The 22,435-nt window shown below is 44.7% G+C and overlaps 1 protein-coding gene across 4 annotated transcripts in view; it reads right to left on the bottom strand.

Moving 5' to 3' along the window:
• Nucleotides 1-3,968: 3,968 nt before the first annotated feature.
• rnf213a (ring finger protein 213a) overlaps nt 3,969-22,435 on the bottom strand; it is a 39,001-nt gene continuing 20,534 nt past the window's right edge. For 3 of the 4 annotated variants that reach the window (XM_061847179.1, XM_061847177.1, XM_061847178.1), the window contains exons 31-67: nt 22,268-22,392; nt 22,052-22,174; nt 21,910-21,977; nt 21,120-21,276; nt 20,910-21,045; nt 20,490-20,675; nt 19,175-19,305; nt 18,946-19,103; nt 18,656-18,862; nt 18,189-18,376; nt 18,013-18,121; nt 17,835-17,935; nt 17,550-17,738; nt 17,035-17,201; nt 16,338-16,440; nt 15,854-15,968; nt 14,716-14,917; nt 14,448-14,647; nt 13,376-13,498; nt 13,193-13,303; nt 12,865-13,107; nt 12,184-12,265; nt 12,052-12,086; nt 11,867-11,967; nt 10,664-10,820; nt 10,401-10,575; nt 10,021-10,103; nt 9,692-9,943; nt 9,238-9,367; nt 8,535-8,618; nt 8,280-8,460; nt 7,886-8,087; nt 6,807-6,884; nt 6,530-6,727; nt 6,331-6,420; nt 5,662-5,840; nt 3,969-4,398 (exon numbers count right to left, since the gene is read on the bottom strand). In XM_061847179.1, coding sequence (XP_061703163.1) covers nt 4,260-4,398; nt 5,662-5,840; nt 6,331-6,420; nt 6,530-6,727; nt 6,807-6,884; nt 7,886-8,087; nt 8,280-8,460; nt 8,535-8,618; nt 9,238-9,367; nt 9,692-9,943; nt 10,021-10,103; nt 10,401-10,575; nt 10,664-10,820; nt 11,867-11,967; nt 12,052-12,086; nt 12,184-12,265; nt 12,865-13,107; nt 13,193-13,303; nt 13,376-13,498; nt 14,448-14,647; nt 14,716-14,917; nt 15,854-15,968; nt 16,338-16,440; nt 17,035-17,201; nt 17,550-17,738; nt 17,835-17,935; nt 18,013-18,121; nt 18,189-18,376; nt 18,656-18,862; nt 18,946-19,103; nt 19,175-19,305; nt 20,490-20,675; nt 20,910-21,045; nt 21,120-21,276; nt 21,910-21,977; nt 22,052-22,174; nt 22,268-22,392 — 5,308 coding nt within the window. In that variant the 3' untranslated portion in view covers nt 3,969-4,259. Of the gene's footprint in view, nt 4,399-5,661; nt 5,841-6,330; nt 6,421-6,529; nt 6,728-6,806; nt 6,885-7,885; nt 8,088-8,279; nt 8,461-8,534; nt 8,619-9,237; nt 9,368-9,691; nt 9,944-10,020; nt 10,104-10,400; nt 10,576-10,663; nt 10,821-11,866; nt 11,968-12,051; nt 12,087-12,183; nt 12,266-12,864; nt 13,108-13,192; nt 13,304-13,375; nt 13,499-14,447; nt 14,648-14,715; nt 14,918-15,853; nt 15,969-16,337; nt 16,441-17,034; nt 17,202-17,549; nt 17,739-17,834; nt 17,936-18,012; nt 18,122-18,188; nt 18,377-18,655; nt 18,863-18,945; nt 19,104-19,174; nt 19,306-20,489; nt 20,676-20,909; nt 21,046-21,119; nt 21,277-21,909; nt 21,978-22,051; nt 22,175-22,267; nt 22,393-22,435 lie in introns of those variants that run through there. The other variant, XR_009798937.1, reaches the window with a different exon arrangement.

Below are 22,435 nucleotides of genomic sequence, written 5' to 3'. Positions count from 1 at the left end.
TTTCAAGGCCGGGGGCATCACTTGAGCGTATTTATAAATGCTCAGCCGTTTCACACACGCCATCGCAAGCTAGCCGGGCGAAAAAAGGATGCTGGCCTGGAAACGCTGCCGCCGTCCCGCAAAAGAAAATATACACGGCCGTGTAAAGTGAGCAGAGGAGACGCTTTTAAAATTGTCGTAAAAAATTGCTGCATACATTGGTCATAAAATGTGGTCTGAAGTCACAATCATAGTCAAAAACAGTGTAAACAATGACAAGTTTTCACGTTTTTATCGAACGAGACATAATAAATATTCGCAGCACAGGGTGGAAACGAGGTGTACGAGTCGAGTTGAGCAAATTCATGACTCAGCCAACGTGGAGTCCAGTTGATGTCATCAAATGGACCTTTCCCATGATGATATTAAGCTCCGCCCCCTTCGCCATGTCCCACAAGCTTCCAAAATGGCGATTGAAGTTGCTGCTCCAGCTCGTATTCCGGATAATATTGGGGTATGTTTTTTTTTTTGTGCCAAATGCGTCAGACTTGTCCAAGAGAGTCCCACAGAGAGGTCTCAACTCTTTTTACGCAAGGACATGTACACGGTATTCAGATTTTGGACGGCGCGGGACGCAATGTCAGAGTTACAGCAAAACGTTGGCGATCGATGCAAAAAAAGTTTGACGCCTCACAAACTTCATTTTGATATTTTCTTCTTCTTTTTCTTTCGGCTTGTCCCGTTAGGGGTCGCCACAGCGCGTCGTCTTTTTCCATCTAAGCCTCTCTCGTGCATCTTCAACCTTTTCTTTGGTCTTCCTCTCTTTGGCTCTTTTGCCTGGCAGCTCCATCCTCAGCACCCTTCTACCGACATACTCACTCTCTCACCAAACCATCGAAGTCTGCTCTCTCTCACCTTGTCTCCAAAACATCCAACTTTGGCTGTCCCTCTAATGACTAACTTCTTCTAACTTCATATTGAAATCCAACAGGATAAAATAGTGGAATCGTACAGCGCATGTAAAGCAGGGTGAGTACTTTTTACTTGGAAAGATCACGAGTAATATCATTGTAGTCTTTAGAAGGGAGTGGGTATCGAACCTAGTGCTCTGTCTTAAAAGTCCGATGTGATACAAATAGGCAAATCATCGCGCATTTACGTATCACTTACCCGACTCTTTGGCATAAAACGCGACACACTTCACTCAGCGGGTCAGCGATACGCTAACAAAGTGAAAGTTGTTCTCCTGCAATGTATAAAGCACTGATAATAATTCAATCAAACTCAGAGAAGATACTTTTCCCTCACTTACCTTCAAACATCTTTGTTGATATTGTTCACATTTAGTTGTACGTGCGCTCTTCCGCGAGCCTTAATCCATCGTAGGCACTTCGTCAACTGTTTTTTTATGCTCTGGAAAATGAATCAAGTGGATTCCCCGAGCGCATCTGAGGACCATTTTCTTCGTAACATTCACTTTTCCAAGCGCACGCTACTGACAACCAGCATTGCTTGTGGGACAATACGGCGAGAGGGGCGTGTCAAGACAGGGGGTAAGACAATGCGGCTATCTGATTGGCCATTAATGTACGAGTGATTGACAGGTCGGAAAGGTCCATTGGAGGAGCTGCTTAAAGACGCCCTGCCCTACTTATACCACACTTCGCTTACCACTGGGTCCTTAAATGAACATTTCGCAGATTATTTTTACCCGAATTATGGCAAGTTTTCACAATACAGTAATGCATTTCTCCGTGTCCGATCGTGATGGTAACACACGTGAAGACGCTACAAAGCAGTGAGGATTTGTTTGGAGCGGCACGTTACACGTCACGTCCGGCCACGTCGGTCACGTGACTCGCAAAAATGTCAGCGCCCCTGATAATTTGTAACTTTCGATCAAAATCTTCTCTAAAACACTATTAAATGAGAGAGGATTTAACATCTTGTTGTCAAAATACAGTACATATTACATGACCTATTGGATACATTGTTCATGCGAAGCACTGGATTCCTCCTTGAAGAAAAAAAAAAGACGCACTGTTGACAAACAATAAAAAGTTATCTTTGCACGAAGCTGGAAAGGGTTACAAAAGTATCTAAATGTCCTGACGTACATCGAGTCCACACTGGTGGATTGATAGTAGCTAGTTGAGGACCGGTACAACTCGCAATTGACTGCAAAGGCAAAGCGCAGAATGCTCAAAAAGGTGAAGAAAAATCAAAGCCCATCCCTTTAAGACTCACAGGAAAACTGCCTAAAATTTGCCTATCCCTCTGTCGACAAATACACAGTACGCAAAATAAAACAAGAATGGACGTGGTGGAGACCAGAGGAAGCTGCCGTTGCCCCACGCCTCAAAAAGTTAAAAAAAAACAAACACTGCCACTTGTTTGAAGTTTGGAAAATAGCACCGGGATGATCCACGGCCCAACTGGAAAACTTATGTGGGAAAAGAAAAAAGGGGCATTCAACTGAAAATCTCAAACCTTCAATTCAAACGCGTTGCACATAAAAGTCAAACAAGTGGCCTTGATAAATATTGGGGAAGAAAAAAAAAAACTTTTCTCAAAGATGAAATGCATTGCAGATTTGATACAGTCCAATTTTGGGTGACATTTTATGGTGGTCCACAAAAAAAAAAAAAAAAAAAAAGAAACAAATCATGGCGAGATTGTAAGCCCAGGTCTCACGTATCCCACACCGAGGTGGACTGTGACCGGTTTCACATTTCACCGCAAGCATAAATATACAGCCGTATGTTTTTCGGTTGCATCAGAGCTCTTAATGGCCCACGTTGCTTATTTTTTTGGTCCCGCACCGCCCGAAGAGAATATGAATTGTCTCGGGTTCAGCCCAAGCCGAGGCCAGGGGGGCTCAAGGTCGCCCGCCGCTGTCTGCGAACAACGCCGGCCCCTCCCCCTCCCCCTTTACGAGCCACTCCACAATCTGTGCGATTAAAACGGAGGATAAATATTATCGAGTGGAACCGGAGAGGGTGTTGTGTATTTGTGCTTAGGCGGGAGGCAGGAAGAGAGGTCAAATGTCAAGGTGGAGAGTGACATTGCCATCGCCAAACAAGAGTTCTCAGGTTTTGGGGGTCCAAGGGACACTGACAGGGGAGACATTTTTACAAGGATCCACCCCCACCACAATATTCCATCCGTACATTTTCTTAGATGCTTATCCTCACGAGGGCCGCGGGAGTGCTGGAGCCTATCCCACCTGTCAACGGGCAGGAGGCAGGCTACGCCCTGAACTGGTTGCCAGCCAATTGCAGGGCACGTAGTGACAAACAGCCGCACTCACAATCACACCGACGGGGCGATTTAGAGTGTGCAATTAAATTTGCATGTTTTTGGGATGTGGGAGGAAAGCGGAGTGCCCACCCGGAGAATAGATTACCCCAGAACGCCAGCCAGAATGAAGTCTTCCATGCTGCAGCCTCTGAAGGACGGCCTCCGCAGGGCTTGTGGATCACTACCGGCCTTGTCGACAAGGCCGAGCCCGCCGTGGCCTTGCTGACAAGGCCGAGACTGCCACCGGCCTTGTCAGCCGGGGTGCCTCGTCGCCACGGTGGTTTATGTCCGTCGCGGAAGTGGGCGTTTATCACCGCCGGGCGGAGGTGGTTTGGCCGTTATCCGCACGTCATCTAAATACGGCTCGAAACAATAGCGTCATATTGCCCCGGTCTTCGAAAAGAGCTTCCGTGCCTGAAGGGGCGAGTCCCACAGTATCGTGTCTTCAATGGCGAAAGTCCGGGGTGACGTCACGGGCAGTAAATGCAGCCAGTATGGCGACCACTTGGATGTTGTCGGATGACACTTCCGCAACTTTGCGCACGGGTGACGCGCTCTCCGCTCATATTTGTTTTTTCGTGTGGGCATTGAACTGAATAATCTTATATGCATTTTTCATTTCAATATCTATTTTAGAATGTTTATAGGGATGACAGTAGACCTTTACCAAATGATAAAACACAACCATGTGAATATTGAAAAGTTTTATTCGTATAATAACTGATTATGTTCCCTGAAGGCAATAACGAGACATGAAAGCATGTAAGCAAAGTATTAGTATGGATATATTAAGCAGTGCAGTACTTGTTCCCTACGGGGGAACCAATGGAGTCATCCTTCCAGTCATTTTCTCCATGTATGGTGCAGGAGATTTATTTTTTGGGGGGGGGACTTTGTTGAAGGTTACCGCTGATAACAACAAGGCAATATTGGATTTTTTTTTTTTTTTTTTTTTTTAAATGGCACAAAAGGCTCCCCCGTTATCCAGTTTGCCTTCGAATACGATCTTGCCTGATGCCGTTGATAAACTTCCAGGTTTCCACACAGTGAGAAAGGGTGATGGCAGGCGGGAAGTCGGGGTACTTGTCCTCCCCGGAAGGGTCCAGTTTCCAAATCAGGCTTAGAAGACACAAACACATCAAGTGAAGAAGTGGGACACCGCTCGCGAGCAAAACAACACTTTTAAGCATAGTCGCTGGTAACCAAAATACGAAATTTATACCGGTCATTCCCAACCAGTGTTGCCTTCAGGCCCCGTCACACCATAACGTTCTGGTCAGCTTTCTATAGCGTTTGAGGAAATAGCGCCAGAAGAACCATTGTTTGAACGCTAGTGAACGTCAATGATCGCTGGGAATCGACGGAGAACGCCGGTCCGGGAAAAAAAAAAAAGTTTTGAACATGCACAAAAGTTCTCACCGAGGCCAGCGGTCATCAACGTTTCATTTTAAACGCTGCAGAACGTACAAGAACGTTCGTGGAACGTTTTACTCACGTTCGCCGAGCGTTGCACGCGTTTGGCTATCGTTAAGTCAGTCGTTACTCTAGCGTTACTTGGTTGTTACCGTCGGACCGTCATCACTGGGGTTTTCATGGTGTAGGGTCTCCAGGGGGTGTCACATGGTGGGTTACTTCTCAGACGTGCTCTTCCTCCTGGTGTTCTTTTTCCTCCAAAGACATTGCTAGTGAAAGAGGCTTTGCATTCTTACTTGCAGCGCTAGTCGCTGAAATCCGCACCCCACCTTTTTTTCGTCTAGGCGGCATGATGCTGACTGTTCAAACTCACGAGAACAACTGAAGTGACTATGAAATTTCCAACGTTTTCGTTCCCGTTCCACTGTAAAAATTAACACGCCAGCAAAACGCTATTCTGTCGTTATCCACCCGTTAGTCACACGCTCAACACGCTCGTCTCTAATGGCTCGTCGCGCGCCAGTGACACGTTAGCACACGCTAATGGTTTTTAGGGGTATCTTATTTGGTCGCTGTTAAACGCTTCTCGTGCGTTAGACACACGTGAATCACACGCCACGATGTGTCATCCTCATTTGAGAACGCTGAAAAAGAGAACGATTGAAATGTTCAGAGAACGTTGACCAGAACGTCATGGTGTGACGGGGCCTTTAGCAAATTGGCCAGTTGTGCGACTTCGTCAGGTGTGCTGCGCAAAGTCATCAATATTTAAGGATTATAGTTTAACATTTAGGGTTTGCGTTTTTGATCGAGGGAATTTCAAACACAATCACAAATATATATTTTCATTTGGTGTTCTGGGGTGAGGTTTTCCGAACTTAAAATATTTGCCGTGTCTCAATAAAAGTTGTGTGGAAAAAAAAAAAATGCGAGCGTAACCTTATGCTCTGGCAAAGGCGATTAAAGTACCTCCATTCGGGTTTGAGCTCATCTGGTGCCGAGGGATTCTTAAACTCCAACACCAGCAACTCGTGCAGCTCCAGCACGAGCGTGTCCACGCTGCAGCCGGAGCAGAAAGTCGTCAACAGGTGGCGCTCTTCATCGCCCAGGGGCTGCTTGTACTCCTCACAGACTTTTTCAAAAGGATCCTGCGGGGGAAGCGGTGAAGAGCAGAATTCAAGTTTTGCGTCGACACGGACGATTCGACGGCCGTATTTGGAAACTGACCCAAAGATTGCAACTCGGGGACAAGTGTAGTGACTAAGCAGTCGCAAAGAATCTTTTTTTTTTTTGTGAGCAAAGGTCCACTTCTCGGTCTAATATCGATCAAAATATTGTAATATTAAAAAACAAATCTTCTTGTTATTCATGACCCAAAAAAAAGAAATAAAATGTCATTTCTATTTTGACAGATTCAAATAAATGCTTACATAAAAGCAAACTCCAAAACCACTATAGTGAGGTGCAACCTGGGTTTGTAAGTGTTTAAGAAACGCAGGTTTAAGCTATTTCTCTGGGCAGTTATGAATATAATTCCTCGCGGTTTTTCGATATTCACAGCCGGCCGCTGGCCCGATTCCCTGCATACAGTGGGAGATTAATGCACTCTTTTGCTTCACCAATATACAAAAACATTACCCCGTTAAGCTTCAGCATCATTTCTGATTTCAGAGCTGTCAGCAGCTGCCACAGGACCACACAATGCTTCAAACAGCACCAACTCAGAACCTGTAGTGCACAAATTGCGGACATGATTGGAAGCACGACCGAGCTGGTGCCACTCGGTCCGGAAAGGAAGTGAGCAAATGGGCAAGAACCAATCAAAAGTAGCAGCGACCTTGAGGACAGAGTCTGATATCTGGCTTCCCATCTGCAGCTTGTCCTTCAGGTAGGTGGACAGCTGCATGTGAGGGTCTCCCCCATCCATGGCCACGAAGCCCAAGGCCACCTCCAAAGCGGACAGGGCCTCGCACGCCTCGCTGAAGTTGTGCAGCTCCACGGCCACCGCCAGCATGGTCTGGGTCACCAGAGACTCCTGTTGCCACACAGCTCGTCAACGCTCGGCCACCGTCGAGACGTTCGTGTCGTGCCTCCCGGATGGCGGCGGAACTCACTTGGATGACTTTTTCTTTAATGTCCTTCAGGATGACATCATAGTTGCGGTCTGGTCTGTTCACAAGTGTCGGGATGCCCTGGAGTGGAGGAGACATGATGGAAAATGAGGTGTGTCGGCGCAAAAGCAGTTTTTATCAATTTTTCTGCCTCCACTGCATTATTAAATTATCCAGTTTCGCTTGAATCAATGTCAACGACGTTTAGCGGCAGGCGGGAGATTTAAAGTTTCTTCTACTAGATGGTTATTGTTTGAGGATGCCATACGGTCGGCCGCTCGCTGCCGTTTGCGGGTAGGAAAAGGGACTGCACCTGACCGGAAATAGCAAAAATCCACAAATAACTGAAGCTCAAAATGATTCCCTTTAGAATTTTTCTTTTTAATATATCGTCTCAAAAAAGCAAAAGCACACTATGCTAATAAGCAGGAGATTTGGAGCAAAATGCCGCAATATAAGGGGATATATTCCGACCCCCCAAAAATCTGCATGTAGAGTACAGCCTCGGTTCTCGAAAAAGTTGTTTTTTTAATGAAAATTTCGAGATTTTTTTCCCCTTTCTGTTTTCGTAGGAAAATCGGCACTCGAACACCCCCAACAAAACCCGGAAATAACAGAACGCACGCGGCCTGACCAGCTGACCCACCCACGCCACGCTTTGTTATTGTCAAATCGAACGAACGCCCGAAAAAAAAAAATGGAAATAACATAACTTGCGTGACAGTTGATTCGGTTTTCGAACAAATCGGTTTTCGAACCGCCTTCTGGAACGGATTGTGCTCGAGAACAGAGGCTCTACTGTAAATTCATCCAATTTAGGGGGGCTTTACTATACTGCACTGGTTTTGTGTAAAATGCATTGATATATACATATATATCCATCCATCCCTTTTGTGTGCCGCTTATCCTGACGAGGGCAGAGGGAGTGCTGGAGCCAATCCCAGCTGTCATCGGGCAGGGGGCAGGTTACACCCTGAACTGCTTGCCGGCCAATCGCTATATATCAACTATTCGGGAATTGATGCAGACATTTTGAGGGTTCTCCGCTAATTTCAAAAGAAAAAAGTAGGCTCTGCTCTCACATTGAGGTGGATGATTGGCTTTCCCAGGATGAAGCGGGAGACAATCTGCTTCTGGATCCTGGGCAAATCGTATTCGTGAAGGGTCTCCTGGCCCCTCTGGATGCTGTACTGGGTGTTGCCGAGGACCAGGGGCATCAGATCCCTCTCCAGCTCGTAGTGGATCACGTGCAGGTCAGTCAAATCTACAGGGCTAACTTCGTAGCTGGGGGAGGAGAAACTCAGTCTTCACTCCTGTCCTGGTAGGATTATTTTCCTCGCCGGATACCAAGTTTATACACATTACCCTCTTATCTTATCTCATCTTTAAAACAAAAAAAATCGGGACTTTTAAACATAGTGTTGTGCAGAAACTAGAATGTTCATGCTTGCAAAAGTGAGTAAAGAGCGCCCTCACCTGGTTTTCTCGCCCGTGTGACTCTCCACACATTTGATCATGTCATTGTGCAGGCGGATAAGATAACTGACCAGGGCGGTCGAGCACAAACCGGGTCCATGACGCTGGGGCAACAGAACCTTTAGGTCCGTGTCGGTGCCCAGGTCCCGTTGGCAGAACTCGGCGGGCACTTTGATTTCGTCTGAGCGACAATTCAGCGAGAGTCGGGTCACGCGGTGGCGATTGTCGCGGTTACAAGGAGGGGTTCGGATTTACCGTAGATGGCCAAAGAAGATCGGAGTTGATTCCAGGTCGTCAAGAAGGTGTCAATGTGTTTCCCGAACCAGGTTCTTGACAAACCTACACAGAGAGGTCAAAGATAAAAGGGATTCCCAACGACTGCATTGTGAGGGATCTTCAGGGCAGACGAGCCACAAGGAATGACCCACTTCCACTTGATGGTTCTGAAGACAAATGTACCTTTGTTCAAGTTACTAGGCAAGCAATATATAGTGACGTGTTTAACAATCACGTAGAGGTTATGATATGAACTAAAATTTTCACTTTTGGGGTTGGTGGTGTGCCCCTCTTTCTATTATTTTTAATCAAATAATATGCTTGACAAAGATTGAGAAAAACTGGTCTGCATCAGTAATAATTGGAGCGAAAAAAATGTCAAAACATAAAAATACCTCCCCAAAAAAAGCAGCTGCAATTTCTAAATTTGCCTAGTCCCCCCCCCACCCCCACCCCATTAAAACAATAGAAACATTCCACAACTAATGGAGAAATTATAATTAATCATTAAAACCCAAAACCCAACCAAGGTATGTATAATGTCATTGGCATAATTAAAAAAAGAAAACAACTAGAAGGACCCCAAATGAGCCACAAGATCTACAAAGTCCCAACTGGGATGAGCGCGGCGCGGTGCAGCAGGAGGGCTCCGTCGCTGTGAGCGGAGCCGCTGTTTTCGCACCTGTCAGGCTGCTGAGGAACTCGGCGATGGTGCCGCATGAAGATTCGGCGACGTTTAAAAACTGCTTGATCAGCCCTTTCTGGAGGCTGACGACGTCAGGCAGGTGCCTCACCAGTCGCAGCTCTGCTTCCTGACAGTGGAAATGATTGAGCGCTCACTGTTAAATCCCTCCAAAAGAGGTTCATATCATTGATATTCATTGTCAAAGGTTTGCAGTTTCAATAGCATTCGACATGGATGTGAAAAAGGGGTTAACCCGACCGTTAGCTTGAAATTGAAATCAGGAGCAAATCGAGCAGCAAATCCATCAGATAATATAACAAAAGCACAAATGCGATGAACGCCCATCTCAGCTGGCAGCTGCTAATGCTAGCTGACGAACGGCATAAAACCACATGCCAACCGTTAGTATCCTTGATACCAAGAACGATAGGCCAGGATTCCGTTGACCGACCTTGTTGAGAAATCTCCACAGTACAGGCAGCGTGTCTTTGCCATCGTTCAGCTCCACCATGTGGGTAAGGTGCAGCAGAGACACTTGCTCCCTGCAGCTCCACATCGCAGAATTATGGAGGCAGGGATTGTTGCGAAGGGAGACCATGAAGAAAGCTGGATTGTCACTCAGCAGCCACAAGATTGGATTGTTGGAGTTTTGAGAGTCCGTCTGGATGCATGCGTTCATTTCCTTCAACTGGTTGTCCAAGTGCTGCAGAGGTGGCAGAATTTAGCACCGGTACTGCTCATGCAGCTTACACCTTACTTAGTCAGCCACGAGTACGCCACCTTCAGTTTGGGTGTGATGGTGAGGCTCATTTGCATCTCCCAATCATTTCTCCTCACATTGTTGGAAAGCACCCAGGAGTCGGCTGAAAGCATTGTCAGAGAGATTTCAAATCACATTTGGTCACGGGCTGGATTCTAGATCGGCTCGGTAACAGGATCTCTGCGGGTGTGGTGTTCTGTGTCGAGATTATCAGAACACACCCCACATCGTGCGATCAAAACTATGAAATGCCCAAGTCTTTATCTGTATGTGTATTGTCTGCAATAGTTAATCACTTGAGATTTGAAAACTTCTGACGTGTGTAACCAGCCCTCAGCTGTTCCGAGAATCAGAATCAAAGTACTCAACAGCGGACAATGAACCGACTCAGCGATCTTACATCTTTGCGGGTGCTGGAGTTCAAGGAGGCCACTGATGAGCAGGTGAACAGCTCCGACGGTGTCATCTGTCCCTTTGCCCAGGCATCTCCCAAGATGCTCCTTGTCCTTTTTCAGATGAGCCAGTAGAAATGGACCTGGCTGAGGGACTGGAGGGTTGATGATTGAAGCGATGTTCTGTCAATACAAGAACAACCAAAGATCACCAGAATGTCGCCTTCCGCGAAACAGATGCGGTCGTGCTGCAAAGGTCGAAGGACGACACCTGCGAGTGGTCGGAGGCGCCGATCAGCATGGCTAAGTGAGTCAGCATACGGAGGAGTGTGAAAGGAACAGGGGACAGGTGCTTGGTGTCCATCATATCGGCATTGTCCCTTCGACTGGGGTCGCCCAGGATGTGGCCTGTCTGAGTGCGATCGGCACTGAAAACAATAATGAACGATAACTGCGCTGTCATTTCTGTCACACCTTCATTTTAGAGATTCAGAGAAATGCCATTGTCACAAATTATGATACACTGCCGAAGAACCTCAAAGTAAATACAGTGGTGCCTCGGTTCTCGACCACAATCCGTTCCAGAAGGCGGTTTGAGAACCGATCTGTTTGAAAACCGAATCAACCGCCGCGGGAGTTATGTTATTTCCGTTTTGTTTTTTAACGGGGCTTCGTTCTAATTGACAATAACAAAGCGCCTCGCGGGTGGGCCAGCTGGTCTGGCCACGCGGGTTCGGCTATTTCCGGGTTTTTTTTCGCCGGGTGGGAATTTACAAAAGAGCGCGTCGTAGGTCAGCTGGTGTGTCCGCGCGCGTTCGCTTATTTCCGGGTTTTGTTGTTGCCGTTTGAAAACAGAGGCAAAAAACACCTCGAAATTTTTATTCGAAATTGATTTGTACGAAAACAGAGACGTTCGAAAACCGAGCTACCACTGTAAATGAATAGATAAATAAAACGTACCGATAGAGGACAAACGTGATAACTTCACGCTGGGCAATCAGGGAGATTACCCCGCAAAAATCCTTTTTGACTCAATGAATTTGCAAAATTCACCAAATATGAATAAATATTTCAATCGAGTCACTAATTTGGCAACAATCGCAGCTTTTGCAAAATAGTTCGACACTTCGTTCAGGCCACGTTGTTTGTAGAAGCAGAGCACATCAGCAAGGGCACACGACGAATCCCGAAAATACTTATTTGCAAAAATAAACATTTTGGGATAATACGTAGGGATAAACCTGCTATCTCTCGATCCACTGCAATTAATTAATTTCACCTATGGCCAAATCTGTTCTGAAATAGTGTACAAATGTGCTTTGTGCATCCTCCAATATGTGTTTTCAATTACATGAAGCAATCTTTTGCTCTCACGAGGTTGAAAAGACAGGGACATTTTAAAAATTGGGCCATAAATGAAGGCAAAATCACATCCTGGAGGTGTGCCGTCATTCTCGAAGAGTCGGTCACTTACTGTCTCCCAAGACGATTGAAACCCGCCACAGGGACATGACGTTCCCCACCGATGGGGGCTTGACAGTCAATGCAAAGCTTTTTTTCCGTAGGTTTGCCACACTAGATGGGGGGGGGGGGGGGGGGGAGACTGAATGAAAATACAAACGCAGGGATATACATATATAGAAGAAAATAAAAACAAACCTCTCCGACCAAGCAGGGATGACCATTTGGACAGGCTGAGAACACAAAGACGAGAAAGTTTACATGTCTTCCATCTCTTCAAACCCATTTGTTTTGTTTTTCAATCAATGTTATGCTTTTTATTTGACTTACTGTACCACGTCAGTCCTGAATTGTCCAGCGCTTGCTGAGCCTCTGCTAACCTGTCTTGTGGCATCGTAGGCAAGAAGGCAGCCTGATGTTAACAGAGGAAGCCATGAATTTCCATTAAAAAAAAAAAAAAAAAAAACCCACTCGAATCCCATTTCAAACTCAATTTTGCAACAGTCCTGATACTGTAAATTTTGTGCTCCTGCATCTGCACAACTTTCAAGGGTATTGTCGTTGAACTGGGCAACCCCCCCCCCCATATAGTTGCTCATTCGAAAGGACATTTTTGCCACTTACTATTTTCTTCTTCTTTATCCTTAATTGTTTATTGCTCATCTGTTTAGAGAACAATTGTGATGTTTTGATACCGTAATGTTCAAATATCCACGACCTGAACACCCACACAGCGCTTGTATTATTTTTTTTCATTTCAAAAATGTTTACACAAGCAGGAATCACTCGAAGACCCGATATTGGATGCGTCCTGGGGAGGAGTATTGAAAATCAGAACTCTAAAGAACTGAGCAAAGTAAAAAAAAAATCACATAAAATCAATTGGAACCATATTTCCGTACCAAAGCCCACCCAATGTGACTGATCAACTGCCGCATTTGTTGCCATGCGTATGTATGTCTGTGCCATTTTTTGGAATACACAAACCTTTAGTAATAGGTTTCACTGTACCTGCATGGTTGCGGGTTCCATCGCTAGATGTTGCAGAGGTGCAAAAATCCTTTGGTCTGCGCAAAGCAAGACCGCGGCCAGGTGAACGGCCAACGCCACGGACGCACAAGAGTCCCCGGACGTTGCTGGAGTGACCTCCAAAGACCCCGGTTGGTTGGTTACCAGGCTATGAGCAAATGCCTTGACCTTTGGGTCAGCAAGCACTTGGGAAGTGTTGATGAAATTCAGCAGGGCATTGAATTGCTGGAAGGGGCAAACATGGAAAGACACAAAAAAAACCCCTCACACCCGATCTGATACTTGCTTTTCTGCTCGTGTGGGAATCTACCTTTGTATTTTGGCCCAAAACTAAACTGCTGTTTCTGAAGAGGGTGGTTACTTCTCTGTGCAGTGCCAAGAGCAGGTAAAGCGTTGCCCTCTGTGGCGAAGTTGTGCACTCCTAGAAGGTGAAAGTGAAAGCAAATTGAAAAGATTCAATTGGAAACACCAAAGGAAAGAGAAAGAACACTACCTGACAAATCTCATCCAGGGAGTCCATTTGGCCCTCTGACATTGCTTTGGCGAATGCATCTCTGATTTGCCTGTATCTCTCCCCATACACGAGATATTGGTCAACCATGATTGGTTCCCCAATCTGGGTAGAAATCAAATGAAATATAAGAATTCTTGTGGGGGAAAATAAAAACAAAACAAAACAAAAAAAAAAAGACTTACAGCGAGGGTGGGCAAATTTTTGTGCTCAGGGGCTCCACTTGATTTTTTTTTTTTTTTGAAAGGAACAGATGCAAAAGGCCATTCGAAGACGAGGGTAAGTAAAATGGCTTTCTTTATTTACTTTAATTTATAATTTCAATTCATTGAAAATTAGTTTTATCAAATGAATCATTAACTATACGGTATATATCAATTTATTTCACAATGGAAGTATTTACAATAATAGATTGTAAAGTTAGTCGACAATGTACACAAATGACTCACTTACTCAAAAGACATGAAGAGCAAGCAGGACGGTAAACAACTGGTTAGTGTCTGCTTCAGAGTTGTGGAGGGCCGGGGTTCAAACCCCTGACCCCATTGTGTGGAGTTTGCATGTTCTCCAGGTGCTGGTGTGGGTTTTGTTCAGGAACTCCGGTTTCCTTCCAGATCCCAAAAATATATATGGTAGGTTAAGTGAAGACCCTAAATTGCCCATAGGTTTGAATTTTAGGATGGAAGGATTGTTTGGATGTGGCCTGCAATTGGCTGGCAACCAGTTCAAGATGTACCCCGCCTCCTGGCCGAAGATGGCCGAGTTAGATTCCGGCATTCCTGCGACAATTGTGAGGAGAAGCGGCTCAAATAATGGATGGATGATAATTAATAATATAAATGAATCAGAAATGAATAAATGGATTCTGATGAACTAAGTTGATGAAAAGAAAAAACTGCAATGAATGCAACAAACATTACAGAACTCTTGATAATGCAAATAGTATGACGTATTTCAGATCACATTTCAGCCCCAGGCCATACTTTGCCCACCGTTGACTTAAAGCCTTTTTTTCTTTGTCATGAAAAGTTGCCATCATGTCGGCAAAACAGACCTTTTTCAAAACTTCTTCGGGAAACAGCCAGTGCTTGTCCTCCATTGTGAGAAGTTCAGAAGCAAAATCCACTCCGCGTTGGCTGATTATTTTACGAACCAAGTAGACGCGATACCAGTTGTTGCGACTGCCGCAACACAAATTCATCACACTCTCCAAGAACTTGCCGCTCTGACTCGGACTTTCTCCGTGTGGCATTTCTGTCATAATGGCATTGGTCAAACATGGCACAGCGTGCACCAGTCCCTCATCGACGAGAATGGCTCACCAGTGGCAATGATGTCCGCCGCTAGGTCCAAGTTCATGCGCAATCTCGCCACCTGCTGGAGATTCTCCACTGTGACCAGCTCCTCCTGTGCCTCCGAAAAACTGAGCGACTGCAGCACCTCAAACAGGAAGTCCGTTTCGCGGCGCATGCACGCATGCTTGTCAGAGTCCGACCTAAACTGGAAACTCTCAAACATGGAGTCCTGCATGCGAGAACAGGATTGATAAGAGATGAGCTATTTGCCAGTGTGCTACGGGATTTGCATATACGTATCAAATAAGGAAATGGACATGGGTTTGCTGAGAGTACTCTGGCTTCGTCTTCTATCCGGACAACCTGGAAGTGGCTATCAAAACGTCGTCAGCTCAAACTACGTAGAAACGACCGTAATGGGCACATTAAAAAAAAAGCCCCCCCCAAAAAAAGCAAGCATTCGTATTGTGTGCGCTCTCCCGTTTTTTTTTTTTTTTTAATGTACTCATTACGCTCTTATAACGTAGTTTGAGCTCATGTTGTTTTTATACGCACCTAAAGCCATTGGGCTCTCGTTGTTTTGGACTGCCGCGCTGCTTCCGGGTTCCACGCATCAGCGATGACACATTGTGGTAGTCGCCATTTTTTGTCTTACTTTAAGTTAAAAACAATTCACACGCAGTCGCTTCTGATCTTTAGCGCAGGAGCAACAAATATGCTACGCTAACGATCGTAAAATGCGAAGCTCCCCGAGGGGGTCATAAAGCTCAGGTTGGTGATCACATTACTGTAATATATATATATAGATTTGTAACATAAGACATCGAATATCATATCGAAATGTATGTCTATACCTTTTTTTTACCGCTCTACGTACCTCTACACGACTATACAATGTGATTGTATTTTTTAGTTTTCATCCATACCTAAATATAATGTGCTCTATTAACTTTTTGAAAATATTTTTGTAAAAAATTGCGCATGATTTTCGAGCAATTACGGTATCCAGCTACCGGAGATAAATTCCTTGGGTGTACTTGGCAAAATAAAGATGAATGAGATAATGACGCTGAAAAAGTTACGTTGAGTATCATGTCAGATCATAACAATGATCAATTCATTTCCGTCAACCGGAAACTTGAAGTGTAACAGATCAAATGCCTACCTGCAGGCACTTTAGGTAGAGGCAGTAGAGTTTGGTTTTGTCCCTTTCCTCTAAAACTTGGCAGGACTCCACAGACAGCAGGTGCATCTGCAGGTAATCTTTCACATCGTCAAAACTGTGAGGAATTGAAATTGGCGGCATGGTTAACTGGGGTAAACACATATACGTACTCCAGTTAAACGTTAAACCTGTTCAATATTTCAGATTACAAGTCCTTATGTGTGTGGCAACCAGCGAGTTGGGCCCAGCTACGGACTCCGTGATCGTGATGTGAAACGTAACGATAGCCAACAAGGAAATGACCTCAAGCTTGAAATACCGAGCGAAGGAATTGGTTGTGTTCAATGTTGATGTAACGTGTGTCATTCATCACAGGGGAAAAGAGTTTCCAGCTGCAATGTACTGTATTTCCCAAACTTTGGTCATTGCTATGTGTATACCTGATGATACAAACAAATATTGTTTTGCCACCCTGGCACCTCACCTGTACTTCAGCAAGAGTTTGAGCACAACCGATCGAACCACTGGGTTTTTATCCGCTGAGTCATCAAACGGAGAGAGCACCTTTGTTCTGATATGTTCATCCGCTGTTGAAATAAGAACATCGCATTAGGAACCAATATAGCAGTGAAAAGAAGGTCGTGTGTAATAGGGATGGGCTTTATAAATGATGGGTCAGTTTGTTAATACCGGGGAATTGAGCATTTTTCTGGAATTTGATTGTTGATGAATCGTATGGTGCACCAAACACGGCCATATGCATGGCCTAATTGGCTGGAAACTGCACAGACACTGCTGAGTCACTGCCAACCGAGTTGTTGTCAGTGAAAGAACAATTTGATCTTATGTAGAGAAGTTCAGGAGTTCAGAACATTCAGAGAGTAATCCTTCCTATTGCCGTTGACGGTTTCATTCACGGCAAACTTTCATTTATTCTGATGTCCACCAAAACTAAACGTGTAGCCGTAATCAGTGTTTGTCAAAACAACCGACAAACACACCAACCAACCCAACTAACAATGCTTCAGATAATAATAATAATAATAATAATAATCAGGTCTCTCACACTTTTCAATCAGCTGTTCACTTCATATAAAAACCGCAGTTAAAGTGTTTAAAGAATCTGGACCGAGGAATCCCCTAAAAAGGATGCACGCAGAACAAGCAAGTTGGTGTCCTACCCCTGAGAATAGGAGCGGCGCTGGCTTCCACCATCAGAAAGGAAAGCAAGTGGTGAATGACAGCTGGGCACGGAGGAGAGTGGTCCTTGAAGCACACACTCGACACCAAGTCGATGAAGAAAGCGTTGCACTGATTTCTGAACAAAGCGTGCTGTTCAACTCGCACCCTGCGAAGATTGTACAACGATGAATGCAGGGTAGGCCCTGTGAAAGATTTTATATAAAGAGCTTTCCTGATTTTTCATTCGCGTCAGTTAAAAACCCGGAAAATGCATCTTCCCTTCGGATAGTCAGCTGGCGTGAGTGTCAGCAGATAGATTATCTTGGAGACAAAGGTGAAAGCACGAGGAGTGTAGAACTTTGTTTACAGTTTTTTTTTCCTTTTTTTTTTTTTTAAATTAAGACTTGACAAATGCGTGTGGAACAGGGCTTGAGCCTAGAACTTGAAATTCCAGTCACACAGCTACCTGAAATGAATTTGATTATGTTTTGAGAAAAGCTCCGTCATCACCAACCTCAAGTCCTCAGAGGGAACCAGGTTAATATCGTCAGGAACGACCTGGTTACAGTCTGGACAGACATACATCTGACAGGGAGCCAGGCACTTTTTGATACACGAGACACAGAAAATGTGCTCGCAGGGCAGGCTGATGGGATCTTGTGGGTCTCCATGACATAGCAAGCACCAAGGGACCGAACGGAATCTGGATGGAGAAAAAAAAAAAGACAAACCAGTTACAGAATAGAGCGCCTGAGACCGTAGGAGACGCTAAATATGAACAGAGATCATTAAAACGTACCTGAAAATTCTTTGGACAGCTTGATCTTTGCAACTTTTTAGCAGGCGAATCATCGCTTCAAATGGCTCCAGACTTTTAAGGTCAGAATTGTTCTCGAGAGCCTGACAAAAGAAAAGTTCATTTCTCTTTTTATGCCACTTGACTTTATCCATTAAATAGAGACAAATCCCTCACCAACCTTGTTGAATACTTTCATGTGCTCCATAGTTAAATCTGCTATCTCCTTGTGTTGGGTCTCAAAGTGCTCCACAAATAAGGACAAAGAAAATATCCGGTTCCAGCGATCGCTGAGCAGTCAGAGTAAAGAAATGAACGCGTTTGCTCATAAACTCCTCTCTTTTCACCTCGACTTACCGAAGGCTGTCGACAATGGTCTTGCTCTTGTCTTGATATTGTCTCACACCGTACTCCGAGCACACCAACTCAATTGGAAACTTCAGCTTGTTCACCCGTCTGAGCCAGGCTGGTCTTTGGGCATCCGTCTCCAAGCGTCTGGGTTCAAGGTACTCCAGGCAAGCAAGAGTGGCGTGCACGTCAAGCACCTTGAAGACATAGCAATCGATTTAAAACCCCGCAGATTTGTGACGGACAATTTGCAAACTCATTTAAACCCAAACCTCTTCGTTAAAACAGAACTTTTCCCTTAAAACGCCCTTATCCTTGTATTTTTCAAACAGTGTAAGATGACCCCGGAATGTCCTGCTTCTGAGGGTTGGACTCAATCAAGGCTCTTCTTTGTCACTGATTCTAGTCTACTTATTGAATCACGAATTACGAGCAACGGTTCACTATACGCAGCAATAAATACTGTATAAACTCACCAACTTAGCTCCCTCGCTGAAATGATGCCTCTTTAAGAGTTCAGCAGTCACCTGCGGTTCAAGGCAGACCATTCTATAGAGGTTCTGCAGTCGGCTCTTGTACTCGTGATAGGCAGCATGGACCCACGGGAGGGACAGAACTGCATCCGTTAAACCGAGCTGCGAGCGCAGTTCATTGACGCAGCTGTTCAAAGCCACAACCAGGAGCTGAAGCATGTGAAGAGCACGAATGAATGCATGGATGGGCACACTTGTATGACAGATGTGATCACTATAGTAAAGACATCAACCTGCGCGTCCTCTTCACGGGTGACATTCATAGTCAAGAGGAGGAAATCCTGTAGGTAGAGCTGAAAGAACTCGTACTGCGTATCTGCAGATTCGTTCTCTATGTACTGTCCCAATGGTATTTTGGAAAAGTGTTCTAGGAATCTTTGTTGAGTATCACCTAACAAGACAAATCCTAGGTTAATTCAGTAAAATGACCAAGAAATATACCTCTCTCTCACGGGCCATTACCTTCATTTTGAAGCACATGAACCCAGAGCTCCTCTAAGTAGTCCTTGATCCTCCCACTGAAAGGCATGCTGAAGGTAAAGTCCCTGCCTTGGGCTAAGTAGTTTCGTACAAGAATTGTTCTCGTCTCTGAGCTGTTTCAGAAAGAAAGTCGCTCAAACTTGAGTGGAATATCCCCAAACGGCTCACATGTTCAAAATAAAATACTGTCACCTGTCAACATTCGATTCTCGCTCTCAAATTTTTTGGGGAAATTTCAATAATGGATAAACGTGATTCCTCACCGTTGCTGGGGCAGTATCTGATTTTGCTGACCTGCTGCATATTCCCTCACTGTGGCATAAGAAATGCTGTGTCTGTGCCTAAAATGTTTTTAAAAGTGCTTCCTCCAATTGATTGGAGTTGAAGTATCCACAGTCTCACTACATCTCCAAAAAATTTTTGGAGGAACATATCTACTTGTCTATTGTAGACGCCCTGCGATACTTCTGGGGAGCTTTTACTGCTTTTATGTCAAACTAACCCTCATCAAACTGATTAAAATGGACTAAAAGAAGCCAACATGTATTCAGAGTACGGTGATGAAATAAGATGTTCTTGCAATATTTTCCTTCTCTTCGGCTGATTGGCCACCGGTAGCATCACGCCTTCTTGGATCGACAGAAAACGGTGTCGGTTTAAGCTCTACGAAGGCTTCGAGTAGTGAGCCCCAGTGTCAGACGGAGAGCCCGAATTGCAGAATTCCTGAATAATGAATCACAAATATCTGAGCATCCTCCACACTGCAGTCTAGAAGTATTCCCAACACACAGCACTTATCAATTACTGCACTTTCATTTTGTGCTGGCAATTTTTTTGGGGTGTGGTCAAATACTGTATGATTACAATTTATTTTGAAAAGTGTATTCACAGTTTTAAATGTTTAAGATCTGTAGGGAAGGTGAAATTTTCCTAAATAATAATAATTTTTAAAAAAAATCTAAATCGTAGACTTTCACGTATTTCAGGTAGGGCTAAAATGTATCCACAGTGATAAACGGGGGACCACTGTACTCCCTCATGGGTGCTCATAATTTTCATCTACACTCCTCTGGCGTATTTTGAGGTCAACAGGTCTAAAAGCCATTATTAAAACACCGTGGAACGGTTTCAAATCGTGACCATTTGCATGGTACATCTTTAAATTTTCTCCACACCAGGTAAAGGCCTCTGCTTATCATTTGAATTATTGGAACCACAATTGATCTGAAGGGGAAATGGTAAACCACTGATGTGTCCTATTTTGGAGGTTATGCTGTCTATTATTGCTTCCACCTACTCAAGCGATGGCTGTGGAATTTCCAGGAAGTTTTCGTTGGCAAAGATGTGCAACCACAGCCTCTTCAAAGAGGGACTGCAGTCGTCTCTAATCAAGATGTCCAGATTTCGGTCAGCGTCAATGACTGAAACCACTTGAGCCAAGACGGGGGTCACCACAGCCTGAATGCGCTTCCACAAAGAGTGGCTGAAATGTCCAAAAAGAAATGAAGAGTTTGTTTTCAAAAGGAGACATAGGCATTTTTTTTTCAGATTTACGAAACTCGCGCCAAAATTATCCATTCGGAGCTGGATAATTTTTGGCGCGAGTTTTGTAAATCTGAAAAAAATGCCTACGTCTCGTTTTGAAAACAAACTCTTCAAATGATCAAGCCCTCTAGAGGCAAACACAAATGTTACGTTGTGAAGGGGTGCCACTCACCAAAATGTACCCCCTTCTTGTAATGCACCAATATTACAGGCCACCTTGATGACCCAATCCCTCATGGAAGCTGAAAAGTTGCTTTCACTCGCTAGAATTACGTAAAGACGCTTCTTCAAAATTTGCAGGAAGTCACCTGCCAAGAGTAAGGGGAGTGTGAAGGACACCGTTGACAACCAGGGCGACCATAACAAAGCAAGTGCATACTACCTGTGAGCTGGTCACTGTCGCTGAGGAGCATCAGAAGAGTCTCGAGTCTTTGAGTGCCGCGGCCAGTGCGGCCTTGCTGCTCCCTGAGCATGCCGACTGCACTCTGCACACAGCTTCGCAACAGTGCTGTCGTGTCGATGGTGCTGTCATCTTGGTACTGCGTCGTGACAACATTGTGGTGGAGAAAAAGCAACCCATATAAACTGTTCATATCAAGCCCTTTTCATCCAGCTCGTTGTTGCGTTGATGGCATCGACTGGAAGAATGCCCTTATTCAACTTCTCTGTTTTTCTCGTGTTTTTCCTCACTTCCTGGATTTTGTTCCTGTCACGACCACTTACTGTATCTCAACTCAAAAGGTCAAGGCAGACCGGCACCTCACACTGAATCTCGGGGGCTGTTTGAGGTTTCTTCCCACCTGTTGCATTTTGCTTGCTAATGGAGGTGTTCAGTTGAGTTCCCAATGAGGGAGGAGTGTGGTTCTAGACCCGCGTGGGGTCCTGAGATAACATCTGTTGTGAACTGGTGCTAAAAAAAAAAATTAATTAAAGTAATAGTAAATAAATTAATTGACAGTTGCTCATTTCTGAGAGGATGACTTGTGATCGCGCACATTAATGTGCATTGACAGTGGCTGGGCATCAATGACCTCAGTGGTGCTTTGAATTATGACTGACTTAAAATACAAAACAACACTACCGAAATTGCACAGCACACCTCGTGTTGTGCTGTAAGAAAAGGATAAGAACTAGTTAGAGAGAAGTTTGCGAAATTAGCTCTCCATACTCACATCTTCTATTGTCTCTGCTTCCTCCTCATTCGCGCCACATGACTCACTCTCCTCACCCGACTCCAGAGCTGTTACAAGATTTTGTTTGTTTAGCGCCACTAAATATTGGAAGTCAATAAAATGATGAATAAATACCCCTGACCTTGCAGTTCGCTTCTCTTTGTTTCAAACAGCTGGCAAATTGCTGTGTTTCGCAAAGTTTTAATGCTTGTAACGATGTCTGTTGGCTGCCTGAGGTCATCTATATGCACTGAAGTCCAGGGGTCTGCCAATGTTAAGATGTTCTAAAATGACTCTTTGGCTATTTATATTAAAAACAAAAACCAAAAAACTGAAGTGCAATATAAAGTAGTCATACCGCCGTGAAATCCAACATAGCAAGTTCCTCCTTGAATCCTTGGAAGCCTGGTGATAAAGTAGACGAACACCCTGCAGTCCAAGCCCTCTTGCGTGATCTTGGTGATTTCATTTATGGCTGAATACCTACGATAGGGTAGCAGAGCTCAGTATTTCACAACCACAAAAA

The sequence above is a fragment of the Syngnathoides biaculeatus genome, chromosome 16, assembly GCF_019802595.1.
Source record: "Syngnathoides biaculeatus isolate LvHL_M chromosome 16, ASM1980259v1, whole genome shotgun sequence".
Taxonomy (NCBI): Eukaryota; Metazoa; Chordata; class Actinopteri; order Syngnathiformes; family Syngnathidae; genus Syngnathoides; species Syngnathoides biaculeatus.
This window is presented reverse-complemented; position numbering and strand designations above follow the sequence as displayed.